The sequence below is a fragment of the Hypanus sabinus genome, chromosome 2 (assembly GCF_030144855.1).
Source record: "Hypanus sabinus isolate sHypSab1 chromosome 2, sHypSab1.hap1, whole genome shotgun sequence".
In the NCBI taxonomy this organism is placed as follows: domain Eukaryota; kingdom Metazoa; phylum Chordata; class Chondrichthyes; order Myliobatiformes; family Dasyatidae; genus Hypanus; species Hypanus sabinus.
In genome coordinates this window covers 124,278,497-124,305,949 of record NC_082707.1, presented here as the reverse complement: position 1 = coordinate 124,305,949, position 27,453 = coordinate 124,278,497, and the positions used below count along the sequence as shown (strand labels likewise).

The 27,453-nt window shown below is 43.4% G+C and overlaps 1 protein-coding gene and 1 long non-coding RNA gene across 16 annotated transcripts in view; one reads left to right on the top strand and one right to left on the bottom strand.

The window, feature by feature from the left end:
• Positions 1-27,453, top strand: part of LOC132383172 (pleckstrin homology domain-containing family G member 3-like) — a 218,491-nt gene that overhangs the window by 96,494 nt on the left and 94,544 nt on the right. The window contains exon 1 of one of the 15 annotated variants that reach the window (XM_059954121.1): positions 5,950-6,142. The exons of 12 other annotated variants lie outside the window; for them this stretch is intronic. In XM_059954121.1, coding sequence (XP_059810104.1) covers positions 6,106-6,142 — 37 coding nt within the window. In that variant the 5' untranslated portion in view covers positions 5,950-6,105. Of the gene's footprint in view, positions 1-5,949; positions 6,143-16,249; positions 16,321-26,090; positions 26,220-27,453 lie in introns of those variants that run through there. 2 more of the 15 variants (XM_059954142.1, XM_059954104.1) reach the window with 2 other exon arrangements.
• LOC132383323 (uncharacterized) lies at positions 1,582-12,100 on the bottom strand. The gene is made up of 3 exons (XR_009508626.1): positions 6,514-12,100; positions 3,840-4,330; positions 1,582-1,798 (listed from the first exon to the last, which is right to left on the bottom strand). It is a non-coding gene; the product is annotated as an uncharacterized LOC132383323 (long non-coding RNA).

Sequence of the window (27,453 nt, the reverse complement as noted above, 5' to 3'; positions counted from 1 at the left end):
AGGTGACCATCTTTGGAGAGGGGAGAGAACATCAGCCATGGCTCAGTCAGTAAGACTCACATTCCTGAGTCGGAGGCTGCCCTGCGCAGAAGTCTGAGCACATGGTCAAGGCTGACATCCTATTGAGAGAGGGCACGGTGTTGTCAAGGGTGCGGTCCTTCAGATAAGGTGTTACCTTAGGTAAATACTCAAATTCCTTGACAATACTTTGAAGGTGAGAGGGAAATTCTTTCTGGCTTATATTTCTTAGAGTCATATGGAACACACACATGGAAAGCCCCTTTGGCCCATGATGTCGATTAGCAAATATCAGTGTTTTAACCCCGTTTACCAGCTCTTGGTCTGTGGCCTTCCATGCTTTGGCATTTCAAGTGCCAGTCTAGATACTTCCTAAATGCTGCAGGAGTACCTGCTTCCAGTACTCGCTCTGTTGATGCATATTTACCCAGAAGTGGTTAAATACACAAATTCCCTGATGATACTTTTGCATGGTACTGTATTTGTCAACACAGGGCGGAGAATGAGTTTGTAAATCTGGTAGGAGTAAAGATGTGGGAAACTGAGGGTGGAGCACCACTGGGGAGGTGTGGGTCAGGTGGCAGTGAAGGAGTGTTGGGGCTGGGGTGGTACAGGTGCAGACACACCCAGCCGTGAGACACCAGGCAAGGCCATTTGATTACAAACAACGGGCTTATTGACCATTACTGAAAGTCTCTCTGGAGCTTCCTGCTCCCTGCCCCCTTCCCGCTCTCAGTCCACAATAGAGACCCATATCAAAAGCAGGTTTAATATCACATATATCATGTAAACAGCATGGTAGTGTAGTGGTTATTACAGCTCTTTACAGTACCAGGGACAGGCGTTCAATTCCCGCTACTGGAGGTTGTATGTTCTCCCCATGACCGTGCAGGTTTCCTCTCGGTGCTCTGGTTTCCTTGCAGTCCAAAGACACACCAGTTGCTTGGTTAATGGATCATTGTAGGTTGTCCCATGATGAGGCTAGGATTAAAATTGGGGGATTGTGGGACAGCACAGCTCGAAGGGCTGGGAGGACCTATTCCGTGCTGTATCTCCATATATAAATATCAGAATCAGGTTTATCTTCACTCACATAAACTTGTGCCATTTACTGTTGATTATGTTGGCAGCTATACCGAAGTTTGGGAAGTGTGGAGAGAATCCATGGAGGGGAGATTGGTTGCCATGATGTGCCAAGCTGTGCCCACATTCTCTGCAGTTTCTTCCTTTGTATGGTGCATCGATTTAAAAACTTTAAAAACATGTTGGTAACAGAGATTATCTAGTTATAAATTGTTCAGCTGCTTATGGTACTTGCTGTGTAAAGCTTGTCTGCCTTGGTTCCTTTAGTGGCTATACTTGATAAGTATTTCACTGTAAGGTGCTTTTCAGACCTCCTGATGTTTGGAACAGTGCTGTGTAAATAAATACCTCTTATGTTTCCTTTGTTTACTTCTTAAAGTAGGAGCTGGGCAAAAAGGTGGTCCCTCGCCCTTCCCTCAGCACCCTGCAATCCTATCCCCCCCCCCCCCCCCCCCCCCAGCTGAGAGGTTTTTAGTTCACTCACATCAGATGAGCTGTTGATCTCAAAGGCCTCCGGGGCAACAGGAAAGGCATATTAGATAAATAGAGCCGACCTGCCCCTTCCTCCCCCTTCTCCCGACTCCACCGCCTTTACTGTGGGCTCACTTGCATTCTCCTGTGTGTATGCCTGTGTGTGGGATCCCACAATGCAGGACCCCACATAACAATGGCTGCTGCAACTGACTTCCAGCAATCCCTGCAATTAAAAAAATTGGACAGTAAAGAACTTGAAGCATGCCTCCAAAACTGAGCCTTAGAAATATTCCCTTGAAGTGCACAGTCAACCCTTTTCTCATCCACTTGTGCACTGAGGCACTTTGACCTGCCATGCTCCCTCCCCTTCTGTGTACTGCACCCTTCACAGGACACCCGCGCAGCACCAAAGTGTGCCCTGGTTTGGTCATTTTTATGTGTATGTGTCATATAAGGTGGGCGATCAAGGTGCATAACCATGATCGTTCCTGTCAATTTTTTCTACAGAATTAGTTTGCCATTGCCTTCTTCTGAGCTGTGTCTTTACAGGCGATACCAAACATTAACAATACCCTTCAGAGATTGTCTGCCCAGCATCACTGGTCACTTAACCAGGACTTGTGATATTTGGCAGCTGCTCATATGACCATCCAACACCTACTCCCATGGCTTCACATGACCCTGATCGGGGTGCTAAGGGGGTGCTACATCTTGCCCAAGGGTGACCCGCAGGCTAGCAGAGAGAAGGAGCTCCTTACACCTCCTTTGGTAGAGACTTATCTCCATCCTGTCATCCAACTGGTTGGGTAGTGAGGCAGTTTTCAGGTTCTTGGGGTGCCTGTAAGTTGGAAGATTGTATATTGAAGTCCCTTTGAGATGTACTAAATAGCTACCAGTTCCTGAGAGCTGGCAAGGTTCCTTTCTCTCCATTTCTCTCAGAAATGGTTCCTTTCTCTCCACCAGGCTCTCTTGCTCTACCCTACGCTCCACCACTGACGGAGGAGGGAAGAGGAGGAGGATGCAAGAGCAGCCTTGCCTGAGTGCCTTGAACTCCTTATTCATGCACATCCCAGGAGAATGACATTAAGAATCCTTGTACAAAGTAGCTCTTGAATTTCTGTTGTTTCCCAGTGTCCTGCATTATGTAATTTTTGTAATTCAAAGTCAAAGTATCAAAGTATGTATATGTCACCATATACTACCCTGAGACGCATTGACAGGAAAATTAGGAAATACAATAGAGTTTATGGAAAACATAGACTGACAACCAACCAACTATGCAAAAGAATAGTGCAAAAAGTAAATAAATAATACTGAGACATGAGTTTGTGTCTTTGAAAGTGAGTCTATAGCTGGTGGAATCAGTTTACAGTTGAGGTGAGTGAATTTATCCGTCCTGGTTCCCAAAATGGCCCACTGCGTCCATGCTGATCATTGGACATTCATACTAATCCCAAGAGACTTTGTCCACTTTACCTACTGACCTGCAAGATTTTGGAATATGGGAGGAAGATGGTCACAGAGAAAACCTTTCAGAGTGTATAGCAAGAACCCTGAAATAAATGATTGAAATGTTTTGCTTGGGATCTTGACCGAGAGAGGAATACTGGATGTATCAGTGGAGGGGTCTACTCTCTGCGTAAAGCCAAAGTCATTTACTAGTATGTAAGTAAGTAGCACCTTCATTAATGCTAAAATAAACCATATCATTTAGCATGAGCCAGCAGGGCCTCAAGGAATTAACTTAGTCATTTTCTTTTACTTGCTCTCAAGATTAAGAATGGATCACTTTGAATGTAGTTCTTTTTGTGGGGAAAGTGTTTTTGTCATCATCTCCTATCTCTGTCCTTGCAGCATATTGGAGGAGATGTCAAGCTGAGATCTTGTGTACAAAAGGTTACAGTGCATGATTTAAAGCTGAGAAGTTATTTTCATGATAGTCAATATTAAATGATAATCTTCCCATTAGCACAATGTCCTCTGCTGGAGATAGCTCATTGAGAACTTACTGTTGTGTTTCGTACCTTAAACATTTTGTAAATCCTTCGATATTTGTGAATGATGCCAAGATTACTCAAGGTTATGAAAGGCTCTATATCTTACTGTTTTTCTCACCACCCGCCCGCCCCCAAAAACCAGAGTGAATGTAGTGAGCATTTTTTATCTACTGGGGCACTGTACCAGCTTATTTTCACTTTCCTGGGAAGATGTCCTCAGGACGAGCACAAACCTCATTGAAACCCCGATTACTCACTGAGACCTACCATCACTGTCAGAATATTGTCAACACCGTCTTTGCAAAATCAGGCAGGATAAGCAGACCAAGGTTCAATCCAACTTCTCCAGCTTTGATCTAGTCAAGCTCAGTCAACTCTGATGAACAGGCTGCATTTTTCAGTATCTAACTCCCAAAACAGACCCTGCTGCAAGCTCCTTCAAGGCAGGAATGCAAATAGACTGAAAGATTCAAGCCTTTTTGAAAATCTGTAACATTCTCATCTGCAGACAGAAATCTGTAGCCCATGACTCTTCAGGAGGGCCCTGAGAACCTCAGCCATTCACAAGTGTACAGAGTCCTATGTAAAAAAAGGAATGAGTATTGTACTTCCCTTCTCATATCGCCGATACCAAGTTCTGTCTGAGTCCGAGATCCTTCAAAAGAAACTTCAGTAACCTCTCGCCCTGAGAACTGTTGTTGAGGAGCAAGTCATCCTCAGTCTTAGAGGGTGCTGCCTATAAAGGAGTGCAGTTGGATCTGGAACAGAGATCAGATAGTCAGTTTTTAATTAAAAAAAGAGTGCTGTAAAAACTCAGCAGGTCAGGTAGTATCTGTTGAAGGAGGGCAGAATGAACATTTCAAGTGTATGACCCTTTCATCAGCTTTGAAAACCCCTGTACTTTTGTGGTTTTGGATCTGTCAGTGATGATGAATGGTGGGGGAAAAGTACTATCTTAAACACGAAGGAGAATGCTCCTGGTTTTCCTTGAAAATGCCCTCAAATTTATTTAATAGGTAGAGAGTGCTATGGTTTAAGGTGTTACCTGGAAGATGGGAGGATAAGATTATAAATCAAGGCCTTGCCTATTTATACGTACCATACCAGTCTTTGAATAGTACCCGAATAAGGAGTTCAGAGCAAAGGAAACAACCAGTTGATTGTACTTTACACACTAGGATGACAAAGCTACACTGAGCAGTGCCCAGAACTGAAGCAGTCATAATGATGTAAGCTCAAAGGTATGTATCATGTTTCAAAAGGTAAAAGCAAATTGCAGAGGATTTCAGCCATTGCTCCTGCCATGACATTCTTGTTGTTGACCTTCCCCCAGGTGATGCTCTAACAATTGTTCATTCAGCATCTTTCAACCTCAATCCAGCAACTGTGACCCTCCCCTCTGGCTGAGGAAGATGCAGTGTGATTATTGGCACTGTCTCTGGGCAGAGTGAAATCTTCAGAATTTTTGACGAGTCTTTTGCAATTTGGGACGGTCGAAAGTGCTTCACGGCCAACAAAACATCATGTTGCAATGCAGGAGATGAAGCAACTGACATGCATGTAGCAATTTCTCCACAGAGCGATACATTAATGGCCAGGGCATTTTTGTTTTGCTCATTGTTATGGTTAATCTATATATTCTGGGGAGACAAAATTCTTAACAAATAGGGTTGTTATGAAGGAGTATGGTGTGATGAGGGATTGTGTTCAAGAGCCTTGAGGTAATGTTGCATTTCCGTAAAACTCTAGTTAGACAACACTGGGAGTATTGTGTTCAGTTCTGATCACTTTATTATAGGAAGGGAGTGGCTTCAGAGACAGTGCAGAGGAAATTTACCAGGGTACTGTCTGTATTGTAGAGAATGTCATATAAAGATGGGCTGAGTGAGTTAGGGCTTCTGTTGGGTCTCCCCTGGTAACTCCCCTGGCAAAGAATTCATGTACTGCACCCGCCTGAGTATGGGTGACTTCTGAAACTCTCTGTAGCAAACGCTAGAGTGATTGCTGGTGATGTTGAAATGTGTTGTATTCTGCTTTAATAAAGAGAATTTACTCTCAGTAGGGGAACGGCCTTCACACCCATAGACTTGATCGATCAACGTATTGATCAAGTGCTTTGTGCATGTGTAAAGGAGCGGCACCGGCTGGTCATGTGATGCCAACTGGAACTCTCTTACACTCTGGAAACTAGGGTAATGAAGGGGACAACGGACACGCCGGAGTCGTTGTGGGACACGTGTACTATCAAGGGCCTGGTGTAGTTAGTGTCCGAGTTCCCAAAGCTGGCTTCGGTGCATTCTGAAGCAGACAGGTGATTGTGCTGTGATGTCATTGCCACACCTTGTTGGAGAGAGAGGGAGAGACCGTGGGCGCACTGTGCGTTTTCGGCCAGAGAGAGCGCGCGCTGAAAACAAGTCTGTGAGGAAGCCGAGTTGTTTGTTTTCCGTGGGGGTTGCTCAATAAATTAGACATTTATTTTCCCGTGGAGTGGAAGTGATTGGTTTACAGTCTTGTTGGCTGCAAGGATGTGTCAATGTCGACTTTGAATAGAAGGTTCACAAGGTGGCTTGGTAAGGTTAAATATTTCTCTCTCTTTATCCCCGCGCATTGGTTCTTGCGGAGAGTCGTGCGTCGGGCACTAACTAGGTTTGCGACACTGACTGTCCCTTGTGCAGACCCCCGGTCTCGGAGCTGGAGAATGCTGTGCAGAAACCTTTTTTTTCTGCCACTGTAATCATTCACTGATTTGGTGTGCGCGGAGTTACGTCCACCCAGGATGTGTATCGACCCAGTCGCAGAGGTATCACCGGCGGCTTGCTAAAGTCTCTGCAGTTCTGTTTCTGCGCCGTGCTGCTTACAGCGGGCTCTCGGTTCAGTGTTGCTAGTGTTTCAACACTGAGTGCAGGGTGGCAGATCGAGGGGCTGTCCATATCAACCGCACCTGAGTAACACGTGAAAATTGTCACCGCTTGGCCAAGTTTCTTTTCGTCCGTCGAACATTTGGCACCGTTTCCAAGAGATGGGACTTCTCACTGGAGCTCCCGGTGAGACGGTGACCAGATGTAGCCAGGTGTCGGTTTTATTCTCGCAACCTCACCCCGGAGCTGATCGAGGATGATTCGGGCCCGCTGTCTTGACAGTTAACCCTGTACATGGAGCCCTGCATCACTAAGGAGGGCGGTGTCAGCTCATTAAAAGCTCCTATTAAACTTTTCCCATGACTTTTTCTGTGGCCTGGCAGATTCTAACTTTATAAAATTCTCTGGTTCGCTTTTAAAAATTGACATTGAACCTGCTTTCTCTAGGCTGCGCCCCAAATCACAGCAACCAATTGTGTAAATGTACTTGCGTGGGGGAGGGGACACCACCTCTGTTTCTTCTGCAAAAAACCCACTAACCTTTGGAATCTATTACGTCACTGATTCCATTTATTCTGACAGATTTGAATTCACTTGGGCAGCACTCCTGTTAGTAAACTAAGGGCCTTCAATCATCCATGCAGCTCTAAAGTCTTAAGGAGGCAGAAGGCTGTGTTTCCAACGTTGGACAGGCTGAAGACAGAATCTTATTTCTGTATTCAAATTATTCAGTAGTCATTGGGCAGAAAGTGGGAATGGTGACACAGAGGAGTCCCCATCTCATCCTGGTTACCACAGTAAATTTAGCCAGAATGAGCCATTCGCTTTTCATGCAAGGGAAATTATTCTGTTAGTCACGCTGAAGTATGCCCTTCAGCTCAACTGGTCCATGCTGATCAACAGTCCCAAATAAACTAGTTTTATTTGCTCATATCCTTAAGAAAAACCATTTTGATTCATGTACCTGTTAAATGTTAACCTACTGGCTTCTACCACTTCTCATGCCATGGGGAAAAGTTGCTGCTCAGGTTCCTATAAAAACTCTTCACTTTCTCCTTGACCCGTGCCCTTCAATTCTTGGTTCCCCAAACCTGTGTTTAGGTGAATCTGGTGGCACTGGCTTGGTTCATCAGGATTTTACACTTGGAAATGGATTGGGAAAAGGAAACTTGAATCAATTGGAGTGAATGGGAATTGTATTGGGTATCCAACCCTGCCCTTTGTGATGCCTGTTTTGGGAATGATGGGAAGGGGTTTGGAAGGGATAGGAGGGAGTTGTGATATGATGGTATGATGAATAGGATGGGCTTGTTCCATTGACATTAGGTCGGTGAGAGGGCTTTGGCCTATTGGGAAGGCATAGCAAGATAGGAGATTTGGGATGCTGAGTTGTGGCAGTGAATTGGAGTGGCACCCAGGGCACGCCCTCTTCTCATTGTTACCATCAAGTAGGAGGTGCAGAAGCCTGAAGGCACACACTGAGATTCAGGAACAGGTTCTTCTCTTCTGCCATCCGATCCCTAAATGGACGTTGAATCAGTGGACACTACCTCACTACCTTCTCTGCCACAGGAAACAGTTGAGGCCGGTTCATTGGCTATATTTAAGATATGTCCCTTGTGGCTAAAGGGATCAGGGGTATGGAGAGAAAGCAGGTACAGGGTTCTGAGTTGGATGATCAGCCATGATCATATTGAATGGCGGTGCAGGCTCGAAGGGCTGAATGGCCTACTCCTGCACCTATTTTCTATGTTTCTCACTTTTTAAAATATATATTATTTTTGCTTTTTGCACGGTTTTTAATCTATTCAATATACGTATACTGTAATTGATTTATTATTTTTTCTTCTATATTATGTATTGCATTGAACTGCTGCTGCTAAGTTAATAAATTTCACAACAGATGCCGGTGATAATAAACCTGATTCTGATTCTAGATTTGGCGCATTGGGATTCTACCGGTTAATGGAAAGCACTTTATTTCCGTTGGGAATGGAAAAGATAGGGATAAGTTTAGTCTGCTCAGAAGACTGAGAAAGGATAAGAGTTTTGAGATGCTGGGCAGTAGTGTGAGTGGAAATGTTTTTAATACTTTGGAACCCTGCTCTGACATTGTACTTCACCAGTTACGTGATTACTGATATAGAGATAAATCTCTTAACTATATGGTTAAGCAACACACACAAAATCCTGATGGAATGCAGCAGAACAGACAGCATCTATAGGGAGAAGTGGATCTTCTGGTCTATTGCCTGCTCTGGATCTCTTTATTGCTAATTGTTGACAGGACATCAACCGTCTTGACTTCACCACACCGTGTTCCAATTGCAATCTCTCTCCTTCCGAACGCTCTGCTCTCCGCTCCCTCCGCACCAATCCCAACCTTACTATAATACTTCTTCCTATAGATGCTGCCTGGCCTGCTGCTTTCCACCAGCATTTTGTGTGTGTTGCTTGAATTTCCAGCATCTGCAGATTTCCTCATGTTTGGTATATGGTTAGAAGTTTATCTCTATTTCAGCTATCATGTAGCTGGTAATATCGATAGTTTCAATATTCCAAGGGTTTATTGTGCAGAGGTGGAGGTCTGGAATCTTGCACTGTGCCCACCACAGGAAAATTACCAAAGGAGGACTTAGAACTTAAATTGTTTCTGAAAGAGAGTTGCAAGCTGTGCTCAGGGATGGGGGTGTAGGATTGGTGGTTATACTCTTGGAGTGGGGTTGGGTGAACTAAGTGAAATTTAACCTGGTGGTGTGTCAAAACGTTTGTGCAAGGCTTGCGAATGAAGTGTGTGGTTGAAGTATCGTTATCTGAACGTGATTAACATTGTTTTTATTGCTTGTACCTCCTGTTCATCCCACTATTATATTACACTATCTAATGCAAGCACTGTACAAGAAATTCTCATGGAACGTGAAGTACTTGGTCTGTAATATTTCCAATTTCTTAATCATTCATCCAATAAATCCAGGCTCGGATGTCCAGTTTTATGCAGAAACTTTAAAGACACACTTGTGTCTTTTGAGATCAACTGGTCTTGAGTCCCACAGTCGTACTTCACTGGAGAGATAATTGTTCTGCCTTTTAAGTGAAATTACAGCGTTGTTCCACGCACCTGGCATATCATGCTATTATTGAAAGACAAAGGTGGATAAGAGCCTTGAGACATGAATAAATCTGCAGCAGTGCCATGGGGGCCCATGTTGTAGATGTGAAACAATCTGTCAAATAGCATTTAGCACAGTTTCTTCTAATATGCATCAGTAATTCACCTGATGTCAGAAACTGACAGTGTACCAGTTAGCTGGCCTCTCGGAGAGAGTACCCAAGTAGTGCCCTTAAGGGGGCAATGCATGTCTGTGGAGGACACCATTGCAATTGTCCAAAGTCTGTTCAACCCATAAGGAATGCTGCATCAGTCAGTACACTAAGCAAGCCAAGCATGAAAATTACTCTTGCACCACTGGTTGGAGTTGTTGGCATCAGTCTAGGCTCAGCGCTGATATTTTCAACACAGTCAGAGTGTTTTGGGTCCAAGTCGTGCTGAAGAAGTGTATGTACAGTATCTAGCATGTTGGTGGTTTCATCTTTCATATGAAGTGTTAAACCGAGGCCTGGGTGGATACACACTCGAGCGGACTGAAAAGGTCTATGATGCTGTTTGAGGTTGAGAAAGTTGCTTCTCTCTGGTGCCTCTACCAGTATTTAAACCGCCATCAATGTCACTGAAGCTGATAACTGGATTTTGTGTACGAATCAGCTGGTGCATTTCCTACAATACGGCAATTGTTGTTGTTCCACTCCGCGCCTTGTGGCACATTGGGCTTCAGCTTTGCCGTTTCTTTAGCGTTTATCTGTTTTTTAAGAGGCCAAGTTGCTAGCTTGACGCTCAACCCAGCACATTGGAAAGCATGCAAGGATCCGGCCGGATTCAAGCAAGGGGCCACTCACCTCAAAGTCCAGTGCCGATGCCACCACACCACTGACCGGTGACAAAACGGCAATGAACCCCCTAATTTATTGGGGAGGTTTTTGGAGTGAATTTGTGTAAAGCAAGACCCTTTTACTCCTAAATATTACTCCCTTCCCTCCCTTTCCTTCATTCACTTCATATGTTCATTACTTCCTGTATTTTGGTCTTTCCACATCCCTTCCCCCTTCCCACACCTTTTCTCCTCTCCCTCTTCTGCCTCCTTCACCTTATTCAAGTGAGCGGAAGTAATGAATTAAGCAGTTTGCTCATGTGCCTTCACGTCTACCCAGCTGGGTTCCAAGACCTCAGTGAAATATTTCCTATAAAAGATAAAAATCCAGTCTGATTCTATGCCGTTAAGGTATTGTGCATCTGCTGGGGTATTGAAACTGAACTCAATGTGGCGGTTCTTGCATTCCAGTGAGGGGATGCTTAGTAGAGCTCAAGGGGTGAGGATGCTAGACGAATTTTCCAGGGTACTTCAAACTCTGTTGGATGGATCCGGTTTAGCCTTTACCTTAAACAGAATCATATTGGGTGGCATGGTAGCATAGTGGTTAGCACAATGCTTTACAGTCTGGGAGAACCTGCTGCTTCCTGTAAGGAGTTTGTACGTTCTCCCCGTGACTGCCTGGGTTTCCTCTGGGTGCTCTGGTTTCCTCCAAAGACTTGCTGGTTGGTCATTGTAAATTTTCCCGTGATTAAGCTAGGATTAAATCGATGGATTGCTTTGCGGTGCACCTTGAAAGAATGGCCTATTCTGCACTGTGTCGCAATAAATAAACAATAGATGTTTAACACACCTGTTTATCCATTAGAAGAAGGGAAGGCATAAATTAAGGAATAGATGAAGGCGCAATGGAACTAATTTTTGGGTGGTGATAGCCGTCTTGCTACCTTCTCTGCTTGGTGAAACATGATCATTTGGAGACACTTCTGAGCATGCTCAGAGACACCAGGGTGTGCCCAAGATTGGTCACTGTGTACTTGACTGATGTTCCTGCACGAGGAAGACGGGCTCTGTTTCATATAAGCTAAATTCTGGAATTTGGGCCAGTTGTCAAGAAAATAGTTCTTCATGGCTAATTTTTTTTTAATAGATTGAGCGATGGGTGGTGTTAAAGTTAGTTCTGGACATGTGCTAACAGGAGCTGTGTGCCAATGACTCATGTTCTTTCTGATAGCATGAAAGCAGAATATTTATCTTGCTGTTCAATGAAAACACATGCTAAATTGAAGTTATATTTGCAAAGTTTTGATACTGGCTGTAACAAAATAACAGAATGGTTTTAACATTCTGTTATTCTACCATTCCATGGATCACGTGCACTGACCTTGAGTATAACAGTCTGTCTGAAATTCTCAGCTATATGCTGTGTCTGGATCATGTGCCTCACTGACTTATATTGGGTGTGACACAGTGGTTGCATTTTTGAGCAGGTAGTGAAGGTTCAGGTTCCACCATTGACAATTTGAAACATAAATTTAAACAAGGCTCTGTTCTAGCCGTTGTGTAAAACTAATTGCATTTCAGTTGAATTGGCATAACAATGCCACTGCACTTCACAATTTTGGGTAAGGAAAGTACTCTAACCCCCTTTCGCTTGAATGTAATTAGCATCAAATGTTGATCAGCAGGTATTGGTGCCTGTGTGTTTGTGCTCTCTCTCTCTCTCTCTCTCTCTCTCTCTCTCTCTCTCTCTCTCTCCCCTCTCCCCCTCTCCCCCTCTCCCCCACTCCCCCACTCCCCCACTCCCCCACTCCCCCACTCCCCCACTCCCCCACTCCCCCACTCCCCCACTCCCCCACTCCCCCACTCCCCCACTCCCCACCACAAACACCATCTGTTTTGGCTTACTGTGCAATTTTAAGTTAATGCTATATCATTTTAGTTTTCTGCAGCTTGTAATATGTTTGCATAACCTTCCCATCCTTTACAAAGTTTCAGCCCAAATCTGAGGAGAGAGATTGTGCTTTATCCATCCGAGAGGACACTGATTGGATTACTGAAATTACCACAATCTACAGGTCCCACTTTGGTCATCAGCAACCCTGGCCACCTCTGAACATGCGAGGCTGCAAGATAGCCTCGATTCTGGAGGACCGCCTCAGGAGAACGTCTGGCCAGCGTGATGGACACTTGTGCTGGTGTCCTTTAAGGACCGTTGTTCATCTTGTTTCTACCCCAGTGCATTGCTGGAAGATACTGTAGAATTGTGATGGAAACAACTACATGCCTTGCTCCTTGCTGATATGAGTCTGGTATATGTAAAGGCATTGAGATGTACACTGACTACCAGCTTCCTGCTGGGAGCTGGTACCGATGCATAAACTGACCATCAGAACCAGAATCAGGTTTAAGGTCACCGGCATATGTCGTGAAATTTGTTGACTTCGCAGCAGCAGTACAGTGCAATACGCAGTAGAGAAAAAAACTGAATTACTCGTGTGTGTGTGGATATTAATAGATATTTTATCAATCCCAAAAGAAATTACAGTGTCACAGTAGCATTACAAGTACACAGATATACAAATATTAGAAGAGAAGTGAGAAAGAATAAACAATAAGTTACCTCAAGCAGTCTAACAGGAGGGGGTCATCACTTCCCTGGCTATAGGTTGAGTCATTATGGAGCCTAATGGCTGAGGGTAAGAATGATCCCATTTAGTGCAGCAGTGCAGTTGTCTTAAGGCTGATTTATACTTGTGCACACAGGCTATGCTGCAGCCTGTGCTGTACCCCTGATTTTCACTTCTGCGTCGCTCCACGCTGTAGCGAGCATGCGTTGGTGTGCACCAAAACGCTTGTTGGCGGTGGGGTTTCTATGCCACTGTGTTGAGCCTCTTCTTGAGAGATGTGGATGAGGAAATGCATTTCAAACATTTTCGCATGTTGGCAGGTAGATTTAACGATTTGGTTCACCTATTTCATATCGGTGTACAAGAAGCAACCGGAAATGCGAAGGAGGAAATGCAATGCTACCAAGTGGACCGATCACAGTTGTTGTGGTCTGTGTCGCCATGATGCGTGAGTAACTTTTCTGGAGAGATGCACGTCACCCTACTGCATAGGGTACAGCGCAGGTACGGCGTAGGGTACGTGACACCTGTGGCGTAGATGTGACGCACAAGTATAAATCAGCCTTTAGTCTATTACTGAAAGTGCTCCTCTGTTCAGCCAAGGTGGCATGCAGAGGGTGAGAAACATTGTCCAGAACTGCCAGGATTTTCTGGAGGGTCCTTTGTTCTACCACAGACTCCACTGTGTCCAGTTTGACTCCTATACAGAGTGAGCCCTTCTAATCAGTTTATTGAACCTGTGGGCATCACCCGTGTTGATGTCATTGCCCCAGTACACCACCGCATAGAAGGTATATATATATTTAATAAGTAGTACAAAAATAGAAATAATAAAAGTAGTGAGGTAATGTTTGTGGGTTCAGTGTCCATTCAGAAATTGGATGGCAGATAAGAAGAAGCTGCTCCTGAATCATGAAGTGTATGCCTTCAGGCTTCTGTACCACCTTCCTAATGGTAGCAGTGAGAACAAGGCATAACCTGGGTGAAGGGGTCCTCAGTGATAACATTATAGTATGCATTCTGTTACCTTGTGTACTAATGCATGGTATGATCTGTCCGCATGGCACGCAAACAATTTTTCCCCATTGTATTCGGGTACCCGTGACAAAAATATATCAGTACCAACTTTTAGGTTTGTACTGGTGCTGTGTAACTGACTACCAGCTGGCACATGTGCTGGTGCTGGAGTCTCTTAGCTGGTATATGTCGAGCTTGTCTCACCAGGAGCTGGAGCGTAACACCATAGCCACTGAATTACATTTTCTGAGCAGCAGAGGGACAGCTGTCTGGATAGGGTGCAGCTTTCGAAATGAGCCTCTGTCTATTTGATGCAGTACAAAGAGACGCTTGTTTATTTGCACAGACAATTGAAGTTGTGTACTGCAACCCCAAGTTGAATTTGAATGATCTTTTTGGAGTTTGTTTATTTCTCTGTCTATATCCCATTTTCTTTGTGTGGTATGGGGATTGTTGGAGTTGGTGTGTGGTGGGTGGGGATCTTCTCTCACTGAGAAAATGTGAGACTTTGGAAATCTTGAGCAATGCACACAAAATGCAGGAGGAACTCATCAGGTCAGGCAGCGCCTATGGACGGGATGTTTTGGGTTGAGACCCATAGGTGCTGCGTTTGAAGTTCTGACTTCCCCCGGTGTGTGTTCTCCCACTGAGTGGCAGCCGTGTCCTTTGACAGACACATTTAAACTGTCGTCTTCTGCCCTCTTCCTGGTGCAAGGGGAGGCAGAATGATAACTGCTGTCCCTAAAACACAAGCGTGCATGTCGATTCACTGTGACTCTTCCCTCTATACTCCTGCCCGATAAATCAATGCAGTGGCAGGTAGACATTGGCCAGAAATTCAGGTCGCCCATCACACCTCCTGTACTGTGCACTAAATTACATAGTAACCCTACTGGTGTAAGGTTACTATGTAATTGCGGGTAGAGTTCGAGATTATATCCTTTATCAGTCCTTCCTTTGTAAAGTCCTCTGTTTCAAATCTGATACATCTTACTGAGATATTCACATTTCTCTTTGATGTGATATAGGTATGAAAATTCAAAAGGCAGTGCAACAGGATTTATAAGAAAGAATTCAGGAAAGCCTGAGCAAAATAGTGGTACTTTCACTGATAGGGGCTTCATTAATATTATGGCACTGTTTAGCAAGTTAGAGGTAGGCATTATGTTTGCATTTGGAAGAGTGCAGGTTATCAAAAACTATCTCCAGTAAGTTTTACAAAGATCTCTTTTTGCTTTTTCTCCTGGTATGGAAATAGTGGATCTCTCTAAGGCTTACGGTGTAGAATACTGTAGATGCATTTAAGGGCAAGAGGAAGAAAGAAGTATGAAGATGAGGCAGAATGAAGAAAGGTAGGAAGAAGAGGATGGAGTAGCAAGGGACGATAGACATTGTAAATTTAGCAAATAGCACACCACTCGGTAAGAACTCAATGAGTCAAGCCGCAGTTGCTGTTTGACTTGCTGAGTTCTTCCAACTATTGGTTTTTAAGGTATGGCAAAGCTGGCTTGGAGGATGAGCAGCATTTCACCGCTGGGAGACCTGTTTCAGTGTAATCCAGGCACCTCTATTTTAAACATCCCTTTAAAGTCAACCCTTACTGGGCCTAAATTTTCCTGATTAATTCAACGGGGTCTTAACTAAATGTGCAAGAAACCAAAATAAAACATTCCTTCTTTAACAATCGCCATCCTTTAATTGCCTGGCCAGTGTCGACCACAAGAATATAGTGACCATTTGTGGTAGGCCACCTGAAATTGTGGTGCACCACTAAGTGGTAGTTTTCCTCTCCAGGCGTTCAGTGGTTCTGAATGAGAAGTTTGAGTTCACAACCTGCTTCAGGAGTGTGAGGACATAACCTAGACTGACGTTCCAGTGCAGCAGTGAGGATGCTGTACTCTCAGTAGAACTCTCAACCAAGGCCTTGTCTACCCTGTCTGCTGGTTGGGTCCTGATGAAGTATCTCAGCTCCAAACATTGACTATATTTCTCTCCATAGATGCTGCCTGACCTGAGTTTTCCCAGTATTGTGTGTGTGTGTCTCAAGATTTCCAGCATCTATATTATCTCTAGTGTCTACTGGTTGAAATTATCCCAGCATTCTGCATCTATTGCTGATTTTTTTTTTGGTGTGTCTGTGTATATAGGAATGTTAATTAACCAGTCATTGTCAGATTGCTGTTTATGCCATGTGTTAATTGCTATTCATTTCTCCCCATCAGGAGCTAGGGAGATGGTACGTAGTGATTACGCTACTGGAGTCGCATCCAGAGGCCTGGAAACTGACTTCAAAAACACAAGCTCAAATTCCACCATGGTAGCTGAATAGTTTAAATTTATATATTTAGGTAAATTTGGAGGTTTTAAAGAAAAATGGTAGTGTCAGTAATGCTGCATAGTTTTGGGAACCCATCCGGTTCAAACTGACCAGACCATCCTTATCTGATCTGGTTGGTAGGTGACTGCAGATATAGCAGTATGATTGACCATCTTCAGAGGTGGTCCTGCACAGGCAATAAAAATCCTGGTGTTGCTCACACAATCCTGTGAATGAGTGGGGTTGCAGTGAAATGAGCATGGGGGAAAAAAAGATGTGTTTGCAAAGGGCTGTGACCTAGTGTGGGAGTGTAGTGCATTTTCTCCAAAGAGGTGGCTCTCGACACTTCCTGGTGAGCATGCCGGGGCATCTCCAGAGTTTGTGCTGTAGCTCCACCAGCAACTAATTGTTGAGCCTGGAAGAATTGGAACAGGTGTTAACTTGTTGTGCACAGAACCTTTGGGTTGTCTTTAGTTTCAGCTGCTCTGTGTTTTTCTGTCCAGCTCTTGTTGTGTTGGTACAGCCTTCAATGTAGCTTTGTGGCTGTCTTTGTAGATATGTGGGACTAACCTGGAAGTTCCTGTCTTCTCTCACTCTGTGCAAAGTTGTCTGTTAATTTGGAAGGGTATCTGATCTGCTGCAGATGGCTTGGGTAAGCGTGGGTTGGAAGTGGAACAGCAACTGAGATTCCCATCTCTCTTGCAAGTTGTAGGGTTTAGCTTTGGTTGGAGTTGATTAGCCATCTCCATTTTTATTTGTACAATTTTTTTCTCCTCCAATGTGGAAACTGGCCTCTCCCTCCAGCCTGCCCCCCTCACCGCCATAGATTCTGTCTATACTTCTCATTGCCTCAAGAAAGCAGCCGGCATTATCAAAGACCTCTCCCAGTCTGATCATTCTTCACTTACCCCCCCCCCCCCCCCACCACCGCTGGCTGCATTGGCAAAAGGTGCACAAACCAGAAAACATAACTCCAGGCTTAAGAATAGCTTATATCCTGCTGTTCTGAGACTATTGAATGATCCTGTAGTACAATAAGATAGACTCTTCACCCCACAAACTACCTCCTCATGGCCTAAATGTAACTATAACACTTAAATCGGTCTTCAGTTGTTATTTTTCCCTTTGTGCTATCTCAATATTTTTTTGGAATGATCTGTATGGATGGCAAGCAAAACATTTTTTTTACTGTACCTCAGTACATGTGACAGTAATAAACCAATTAGCATTTACTACAAAGGTCTCCCATGCTGTCACTGTGGGGCTAGGCTACTGTTAACACATTTGTACTTTGCCTTTACCCGTTCACCCAGTGCTTCAGTCCTTGGGTCAGAATTTTCATTTTGCTTTTGTATACATCCCTGGTCTCCTTCCCTGCAGTCTTCTCTTGTCATTTGGTACTATAAACACCTCAGATTCTGACTGAGGAAAATTGGAAAAATGCTGACAAGGGATAGGATTTATCTTCAGTTGGAAAGGCAGGGATTGGAAGAGCCAGCATGGCTTTGATGGTAGGAGATCCCATTGCACCACTTTGATTATTTGAGGTGATGGCTCTGCTAATTCATGAGGGGAGTGTCGTAGATGTTATTTCCAGACCTTTGGTAAGTTGCTGCATGAAAGGCTGGTCCAAAAGTTTAGACCCTGTGGAATCCAAGGCAAGCTGGCAAATTGGTACCAAAATCGAAGGGGAGGTGTGCTGGTGGAAGAGCAACTATTCTGACTGGAAACCAATTTCCAGTGGTGTACAACAGGATTTGAGCTGGGACCTTGATGTTCGTGATGTACTTGGATGTGAATGTAGGAAGTATGATAAGTAGTGGTGGATAGAATGAAAATTGTTGGTGTCGGAGGTAGCAGGAAATTTGCCTAAGAGCACAGCAGGCTACAGATTTGCTGGAAAACTGGGTGGAGCAATGGGAAATGGAATGCAATACTAACAATGCTGAGGTAATGTGGTTTGGCAGAGCAAACGCAGGTAGGTAAGTACAGTGCCTAAGGGCACGAGGGAGTGTTGATGAACAGGGAGGCCATGGGGATGCAAGTGCATAGGTCTATAAAAGTGGCAGCACAGGTGGATCAGCTGTGGCATAGAAGATAAGAGTTGAGATGCCTTGTTAAAGCTGTGTAAAATACTGGGAAGGACATTCCTGGAGTATTATGCACTGTTCAAGTTGCCTCACTACAGGAAGGATGTGTATTCTGACCACTAGAAGTACAGTTTGTTTTGTATGCAGTTCACTTTGTATGAATGTCACTTCCTGTATGTAAACTTTTTTGTGTGTGTCATTTCCTTTGCGGATAAATTTGGATTTTGATTTGAAGCACACGGGAAAGGCGTCCATCTGCAGCCCCTCTTTATTTGCCTTTGAAACAGCAATATCTTTCTGTAAGTAAGATCTCATTAAAAACCTGAAGGAAGCCTCAACTCGCGATTTTTTTTGAGATGGTGTTTAATGGGTGCTTTGTATATCTGCTCTGTGAGGGTCATAGAGTCAAAAGATAACTCTTCAAAGGCATTTTCTGTCAACTGGAGACGTATCTGAATGCGGTACATGACAATGCACAAATCTAAGTTGAAAGTCCTGTTTCCCTGTACACCCTAAAGGTATGTTCTGAATCGTGCGAAGTTGCCTGCAAGAGAGCTCGTGGATTTGTCATGGGGAGGTCTGTTCACTTGTGCTGACCCTGACTGAACGTGACCATATTTCCAACAACAGGGATGAAATCTCAACTCCTGAAGCTGCACACGGCCATTCACAGGACATAGTTGACAAGATTCTTCTACTTTGACTTTTCTGCTGAGATTCTCCAGCTGTTTGGCAGAGACACCATCCTTGGTACATAAGGAACGTGGGCAGCACAATGCTGCTTGTACCGAACAAGTGGACCTGAGTTAGGCTGTAGTGGGTGAAGTCTGCCTCGATGGAGCTTATCAGCCCACTGTCATTTAAGATTAATGTACTGGAGAACAGGCATCCAAGTAATTTCAACCCTGTGAGAGTAAAATCTGTGTGAAAGAGCAGATTGTAGGTGAGCAAACCAGGCACCCTGATGTGCTTGCCGCTGCTCAACCCAGTTTAGGCAGGAAGGAGATTATAAACTGGCACCTTCCATCAAAGATGAGGTCTTCCTTTCAATCATGAACAGAGTTTAGTAGAGACGAGTCAAAAGATGGGCAACTCCCCTTGCTTATCGCTTGCCATGATAATTCCTACCAAATAACAGAGAGCAGGCCCTCTCTGAGACTCGTGTCTCTCAGTTGCACATTCCGAAGGGAAACAAATAAAAGATCGTTACGTAGAGTTCATGGAGAGACTCTGCAGGAACAGTCCCGCTGATTTAGCGCCTCTACCGGATTCCAACAAAGAAAATTGGTATTTGCCCAACTTTGGTGTTTACCACCCCAGAAATCTGCCCAAATGCAAATTGTCTCTGATTCAAGTGCACAATTCTAAGACGTATCACTGAACAATGTGCTCTTGCGGGGTCTAAACCTTGATAACAGTCTGCTTGGGGATCTCGTGTTTCAGAACTGAGTCTGTGGCACTGATGGCAGAAATCAGACTAATGTTCCACAGCTTCCTAGTCAGATACAATCATCAAGACCACCTCAGACTGTTGTGGTTTTGTGACCACCAACTGGATGATGAGATCCCAGAGTACTGCATGAGATTTAATGTATTTGTTAACTACCCCTTGCCAGCTGTGGCAATCTATGGCTTAAGAGGATGGTTTTCAAGGGAGAAAAGGAATTTGGCACTGAAGTGTGGAGGTACAGGGAAAGGCATTTCTGTGTTGACGATGGTCTGAAATCATTTTCTAGTGCAGAAGAAACATGTTGGTATAGTCTAATCTCATACTGTATTAAGATTGCATCCAACAGTGCTGAGGTCAGGCAGTGTTTCCTGTCTGAAGATCTTGCCAAAGGTCTACAGAATCTTGATCTTGGACAAGATTTCCCTGCTATGCAGTGCATTCTGGGCCTTGGACAGGACTTTGTTACAGCACTCTTACTTTCCAGGTTACTCATACTGAAAGACACCTTTTGCATTGGGGTGTGCTATTGACTATCAACAGCCTATTTGACCCTCTTGGATTTGCTGCTCCAGTTGGTATGGAGGGATGATTCATGTTAAGAGTTGACTTCAGACACTCGTAATGGGATGTCCCACTCCCTAAAGAGAAACACAAGCAATGGCAACAGTCGTGTTCTTCCCTTCAGGATCTTAAAGGTTTGAAGGTTCCAAGCACCTACATACAACTCTGCTATCTACAGCTCAAAAGAAACAGCTCTGCATCTTCTGTGATGCATTAACTAAAGCTATTGATGCTGTTGCAAACCTCAAGGTCACAGACACTGCTGTAGATAGTGAAATTGGACTCATCCTGGACAGGGCAAAATTTGCTCCCAAACCAGATCTCACTTCCCTTCTCATTAGACATTACCACAAGCAAGTATGTCATTAAGGACAATATTTTTGAAGTGAGAACGGTTAAAGCCTGTGCAGTAAGACTGTTTAAAGACCAGTCCTTTAACAAAGACCAAATGAAATGATAATTTGATTTTTGTTTCAAAAGTTAAGTTTGACTTCATATAGATGCCAGGCAGGAAGTGTCCTGGCCTCTAGAGGTGCAGTTCATTTTGTATGACCATCACGTCCTGTATGTAAACTGTTTTTATGGCATTTCCTACAGAGGTTAATTTGGATTTCACTTTGAAGTACACTGTATAAAGACATCCATCTCCATCCCCTCTTTATTTGCCCTTGAAACAGCAATATCTTTTCAGAACCTAAGATCTCATTGAGAACTTGAAGGAAGCTTCTGTCACCGTTGATTTTTGAGAAGGTGTTTCTCTCACTGCAAAGCTCTGTATATCCACCCTGAGAGGGGAGTAGAGTGAGAATGCAGAGGATATTAACTAAGAAGCTGCCTGGATTGAAACATCTCTGTTATAAGAAGACACTGGGTTTGTCTTTCCTGGAGCGGAGGAGATGGAGGTGTATAAAATTGAGGGACGAGATAATAAAATTTGTTTCCCATTGTAGGGGTGTCTAAGCTCATGTTTAAAGTGAGATTTTGCAAGTTTAGAGGGAGTCTTAGGGGAACATTGTACACAGAGAGGGTTTTTGGAGTCCATGAGCTGAATGATTTCTGACCACCTCAATGCCCTAGAAGTGGCTTTGTATAAGATTGTAAGATATAGGAACAGAAGCGGGCTGTTCTGCTCCATTCACTCATGGCTGTTCAGCCCCATTTTCACCTTCTCCCCATAAGCCTCAATACCCTTTATTAGTCAGGAACCTATCAATCCCTTCCCAGCCTTCTGTGGTGATGAATTCTATGAATTCACTGCCTTCAGGCTGAAGAAATTCCTCTTCATCTCAGTTTTAAATGGATGTATCTTTATTCTCTAATATAGCATACCTTCTCTCTCTCTATGCTGCAGTCCTCCATTTTATAAAAGCAAGAAATGAATTAGCTTTCTACCTTTTCATTATTTTACCCTGCTCTTCCTTTTTTTAGATACACAGTGGATGTTCATACATTTGCCTATCTTAAAATCATTGGCCACAGTTTGTGTTTACTTAACCTATCAATAGCTTTGTAATCTAATGCTTCTATCCACACTGTTTACCATGCCACCGATCTTTCTGTGATCAGCAACTGATGGCAGCTTTCTAACCCTTTATCTGATGCCGGGAATAGCTGAGCTCCCAACACATCATGATGTGACGCCACTGATCATGATCTGCCAAGTTGAGGACTTCCCTATTTTTCTAGCCTCCCTTTCAGGTCAATAATATGCCTTCAATTCCATGAGCTTCACTTTGAACTAAAAGTATTTTATACAGGTCTCCATCAATAGATTTCCAGAAACCCATATAAATAACACCCACTACCCTCTGCTTTAGTCAGCTCTTCAGAATAAAATCCTTGAATAGTGATGTTATTTTTGTTCCCATGCTCAGCATGAAGCTTTTTTCTCTAGTGTTCCTCCCAGTTTACATTCAGATCGTTGAGATCCATTTGTCCGCTTGTTACAGTTAAGTGGGAAACAGCATGAGCTGGCCTGCTTGTCCAAGTGGGTGCTGATCGACACCCTATCAGCATAATGTCAAGCTAACAGAAGATGGGAGGTGATCAATCCACAAGAACTTGCAAAAATAAAGTGCTGGCAACCAACTGGTAAAAGATTATCAAAGGGCCATATGTTTCCAAATGAGCCCTTTCTCGTACCTGCTTTTGGATACAGTACATGGCTATTTTGAGACATGACACGCAGCAATTGTGTCATGCTTGAGATGAAGTTAACCCCGTGACTCTCCTCAATATGTAGTGATATAACAAGTAGAATAGAGGTCCATGGAAATGTGCCCTTCTGCCCATCTGCTGTATGCCAACCATCAACACCTACCATGCACTAAATAAATGTTATTCTTTCCAAATTCTGTGGTACTGTGAAGGCTAGGAATCAATGCAGACACTTCCTGTCCACAAATAAAATATGATGAACTTGAATGACTTATTTTCTAATGGCATAAACTGAACTCAGTGTTCATCACTTGTCATACAACAAGCCCATCACATGGAGGATCACTGTAGTGTGCTTCACTGCACTCCCTCTACTGAAACTATTCTTCCTTCAGTACATCTGCAGGTTATGTACATGATACTTGCAGGCAGACCAGGGACCTATGCAATTGGAGCAAGGCAGAGCCCCGTTAATTACATTCTTCCAACTCAAAAGTAACCTTCCTGTTCCGAATATCTGATTAAAAAGAAAATGTCGGGAGCACTGGCCAGCACCTGTGGAAAAAGATGGTCAATGTTTTAGGTCCGTGACCTTTTATCGGAACTGGGAAAGAGTCAAGTTAGTTTTCAATAGGAAAGAATATGGGAGAGAACAAAGACATCCCCTTTGTGCAGAAGAAAGGTGATGTCTGTAACAGACAGGGTTGAGCTGTTTTAACAATTGGAGTACATTAAGCCGCTTGGTCTACGTAACGACTGTTAATGGTAAGGTGGTGGAACCTATCTCAAAGGCTGTATTGATACAAGAAGCATAAGATAAACAGCCATTATGATGTAAACCAGGAAATGAAAAATGCTGGATATCTAAACAATCAACATTTTGATTCCCCTTTATTGCTACTTTGTTTTCTGTCTGCTAACCAGCCTTCAACCCATGCAAGTTAATTATTTCCAATAACATACACTAATTTTATGTAATACGTAGTTTCTTGTGCGGAGTCATATTGAATTTGTTTTAAAAGTGCTGATATAACACTTTTTTTTACATTTATTCTGCTAAGTACAAAGTTTGTAAAACATTGATTCCTTTTTATAAATCAGCTCAGACTCCTATTAACCTATTGGCCCCTTCCTTAATGATAGATTCTAACATTCTAGCCCTACTCCAGATATCAGCTAACTGGTCTATGGTGTCTCTTTTTTTATTCTTTCTGGAATAGATGGGTATATTTGCCATCTTCCAATCTTTGTGAAGTATTAAAGAATCTGTTGAACATTGATAGTGTGTATTATTATTCAAATCCATTAACAATATATTGAAGGATAGAGTAAAGCTTTAATCGGGCTTGGTCTGATCGGTTGCAGGTAACAGTTATGTCATGCCAGGCAGTGACTACTCCTTTAGAAAATCTACCTATATTCCTATTCAACAGTATAACCATTGTCAAACTCTCCACTTTCAACACTCTGCAGAAACTGACTGGCGAGTTGACACCTGGCCCATTCCATCACTGGTGGAATTTGAGTATTTGTGATGGGTCACTCGCCTCTTGGATTCCAAAAGCATTTCTCCATTTAGGGTGCACAAATTAAGGGTGTGAAGGAATGTGTTCTGTTTGGTGATGTTCAGTCCAAATAATATGGAAAGTTAAATGGTCTATTCGTTCGGTACTTTGTACTTAATTTTAAATATTTACTCCACATTTGGTGCACCACTGTCTTACTACTACTGTTTCTCCAATACTTTGTAGAAACTCTTTACTGTTGAAAACACAATAATCCCAGCACCCTTATCCCTACCTCTCTAGGATAGCAGATGCATGGGAACACTTCCATCTTGTAATAAAAAACATTTGATTTCCATCTTGGTCAAATGCCTGTAGGTGTTCAGGATGGTAGGAATACACATCTTTGGTCAGGGTCGACGATGGATGTTGCGTCCTAGCTGTCTAGATGTGCAAGCCAGAGCAGTACGATATGAAGAGCGAGCTGTTGCCCATGTAGCAATCTCCCCCTGTCCACACATCTGGTGAAAGCAAAGGAACAGCAGAGACAGATACAGTTTGGCACCAGCTGTGTCGCAGGAGTTGCCAGACAGCATTATACTCAATGTAAGGCTGGCTTAGGGACTCTAGCTCCAGATTTTTTCCTTGGGGTTTACTCCCGAAGCCTTTCCCTTGAGTGGGTATGACCACAAGGCAGCAGAGCGTTGAGGTCAGAGTTTTCCTTCTCTTGCCATCTGTCTGAAGCGACTAGTTTTAAGGCACCAGTAAGCCCTCTTTGCCCCTTCTCTTGTCCGTAGAAATGGTTCCACTGAGCTTAGTAGCTAAGCCATGTGTGAAGGATAGGAGTTGGACTTAGTTGTCAGAGGCTATTTGAGATGCATGCCATTGGGAGCATTTATAAAAAGTGGGATATTGTCCCTTTATCAACCCCGGCTATAACAACCTTAAGGAATACAGTCACTCACAAATGAGTGAGGTTGTAGGTTATTTACCTTTTCAAGAAGACTTAATGTTGGGTAGTAAATGCTGCTCTTTCAACAATTCACACTTAGTCTATGTAAATAGAAATTATACTTTGACCCAGGGTCACCAAAGTTTCTCTCTGTTAGTCTTTCCTCTATTTGCATTCTGTTCTGATGTGGATTAACAGTTTGTGTCATTGCTGTAGTAACTATCTGGTATATTATGTGATGACCACAATATTGAAGGGGGAACAGATGGATCTTGACCTTCTGTTTTTTAAAAAAATGCTATCTCCTAAATTCTGCACCTCAGTTAAACACAATAATCATCTGACAACCATAAAGAGACAAGAAAAACCTTTTGAGTTAAGGCTCTGTCTACCCACTCAGTTGGTGGTAATAGATCCGGCATTGCGTTTTAAAGGAAAATGGAAGTGTTAGCCAAAATGTTCCTGGAAATTTCTTTCTGCCTGAAGGTTATTTTGTGATTATCACATTACTATTGAGGTATTTACTGTGCTCAGTTTGGCTGCTGCATTTCCTAAGTTACACAGACTGAACTTCAAAGATAGTTTGCTGGCTTTGAAGCATTTTGGCACATTAAAAAGACAGTAAAAGAGAAAAAAATCAAGTTGCCCCGGTCCTTCCTCGTAACTAGTTCCACTGACAGGTGGGTCACAAATGAATGGTGATTGTTGGCAAAAGATCCAAGGGCAAAATGAAAAGTTGTGTTAATGAGGTGATTTGTAGTCTTTAGTGCCTAAAATGGTAGCAGTTTCATTCATTCATTCCTTTGAAAGTAAAATTGGATAGGCCCTGCAAGAGGAAAAATTTGCCTGGTTGTGGGTGAAGAGCTGAAGAGTGTGATTAATTGTGTGATTGCATGGTGCATTGATTCCTTAGGTGAATATAAGAAACTCCCTAGAAGAGGAGAGACAGAGATGCTCCAATATCCGCTGTGGTGTTAATTTTATTTAGATCACACCACACTGCCATGGTCTTTGGAGTAAAGTTATGGTACTGACAGTGGCTTTATTTACAAACGGGAGAAAATCTGCAGATGCTGGAGATCCGAGCTACACACACAGAATGCTAGAGGGACTCAGCAGGACAGGCAGCATCTGTGGAAAAAAAAGAAGCACAGTCGTTGTTTCAGGTGGAAACCCTTCGTCAGGTGCACTTATTTAGCCTGTTTTGTTTTCGTGGTGTCTGATCTTGTGCTACTTCCAATTCAAGGGTAGGGAATGGGGGCAGCAACTCATCCCACAGGTAGCAGTGTGACTCTGTCAGAATCTGAAGGGATGGTTGAGGAGTTGTTTTGAGTGATCTACTCCTGCCTATGTGAGAAGAGAAGTCTCACTGGACAATACTGCAGCCTAGATTATGGTTTGCTCAAGCACCTCACTCTGGTCTGGCTGCCAGCAGAATTCTAACTAAAATTTGTAAATGCAAGACTCATGAATTCACTGTGCTGATCGAGCATATTAGTGATCCTTGGATGCGGTTATTTTGGGTGTTTTCTACTCCCCCCAAATGTGTGTGGGTTGGTAGATTAATTGACCACTTGCTTTTTAAGGTGCCATGTACATCATCTCACCATTGTCCATGGCTCCAGTTTTGGCTGCAATGTATTTCTTGGTTATTTAGCTCTTCACCCTAGAATTTCTTCTCTGTACCTTTCTCTTACACCCTCTCCTGTTAACTGCTCTTTAAAGGCTGCTGCTTTGGCTAATGTTCCGGTGATCTATCATTAACTTGCTGCACGCAGAGCAGATTTGGACTGATTATGATGTTGTGGTGCACTTCCAGGTGTTTTACTATCAAAGATAGTAACCGGGTAACCGGTTTGCTGATTCTTATTCTTGCACTGTGAATGTGAGAACATTTTTAAACCAGCTCTTCTCTTGACAGCTGAAAGTTATATCTTGCACACAGACCTTTGCCCAGTGAGTAATGTTTCCAATACACTCAGTAGTCAATTTATTAGATACACCTGTACACCTCATTAATGCAAATATCTAATCAGCCAATCACGTACTAGCAACTCAGTGCATAAAAGTTTGCGGATGTGGTCATGAGGTTCAGTTGTTGTTCAGACCAAACATCAGAATGGGGAGGAATTATGATCTAAGTGACTTTGACCATGGAATGATTGTTGATGCCAGATGGGGTGGTTTGAGTATCTCAAAAACTTCCGATCTCCTGGGATTTTCACATACAGCAGTCTAGAGTTTACAGAGAATGACGTGAGAACAAAATAATATTGAGCGAGAGCGGCTCTGTGGATGAAAATACCTTGTTAGTGAGAGATGTCAGAGGAGAATGACTGGACTGGTTCAAGCTGACAGGAAAGAGACTATAACCAAATAACCATGTGTACAAAGGTGGTGTGCAGAAGAGCACCTCTG